This window comes from Penaeus monodon, chromosome 21, assembly GCF_015228065.2.
Source record: "Penaeus monodon isolate SGIC_2016 chromosome 21, NSTDA_Pmon_1, whole genome shotgun sequence".
In the NCBI taxonomy this organism is placed as follows: Eukaryota; Metazoa; Arthropoda; class Malacostraca; order Decapoda; family Penaeidae; genus Penaeus; species Penaeus monodon.
Genome location: NC_051406.1, coordinates 7,631,725 through 7,632,055, shown reverse-complemented (window position 1 = coordinate 7,632,055; position 331 = coordinate 7,631,725). Strand labels below are relative to the sequence as shown.

The 331-nt window shown below is 44.4% G+C and overlaps 1 protein-coding gene across 1 annotated transcript in view; it reads left to right on the top strand.

The window, feature by feature from the left end:
* Positions 1 to 331, top strand: part of LOC119586151 (leukocyte elastase inhibitor A-like) — a gene marked incomplete in the record, with an annotated part of 3,391 nt that overhangs the window by 2,084 nt on the left and 976 nt on the right. Inside the window, 1 exon segment of the mRNA XM_037934848.1 lies at positions 10 to 253. Coding sequence (XP_037790776.1) covers positions 10 to 253 — 244 coding nt within the window.

The following is a 331-nucleotide window of genomic DNA, read 5'->3' as shown; positions in this document are numbered from 1 at the left end:
TCTTGACAGGTTGATCTTGTAGTTGAAACCGTAAACCAGTTCGTCAGCACCACCACCCGTGGCAAGATAACTTCGATCGTGACACCCGACATAGTCAAGGAGACCGCGATGATCCTTGTCAACGCCATTTATTTTAAGGGCTTTTGGAAACGGAAATTCGAGGCGAAAGACACGATTCCAAGGAAGTTTTTCATCTCGGCAAATGAACATGTGATGGTCGATATGATGCACCAGTACGGAGAGTTCAAGTACGGTGAGTTTGTATCTTCTTTCGTGTCCTGGTTTCTGATTTTTTTCTGGTTTCTTTTCATCTGTTAGTCTTTGCGGGCTA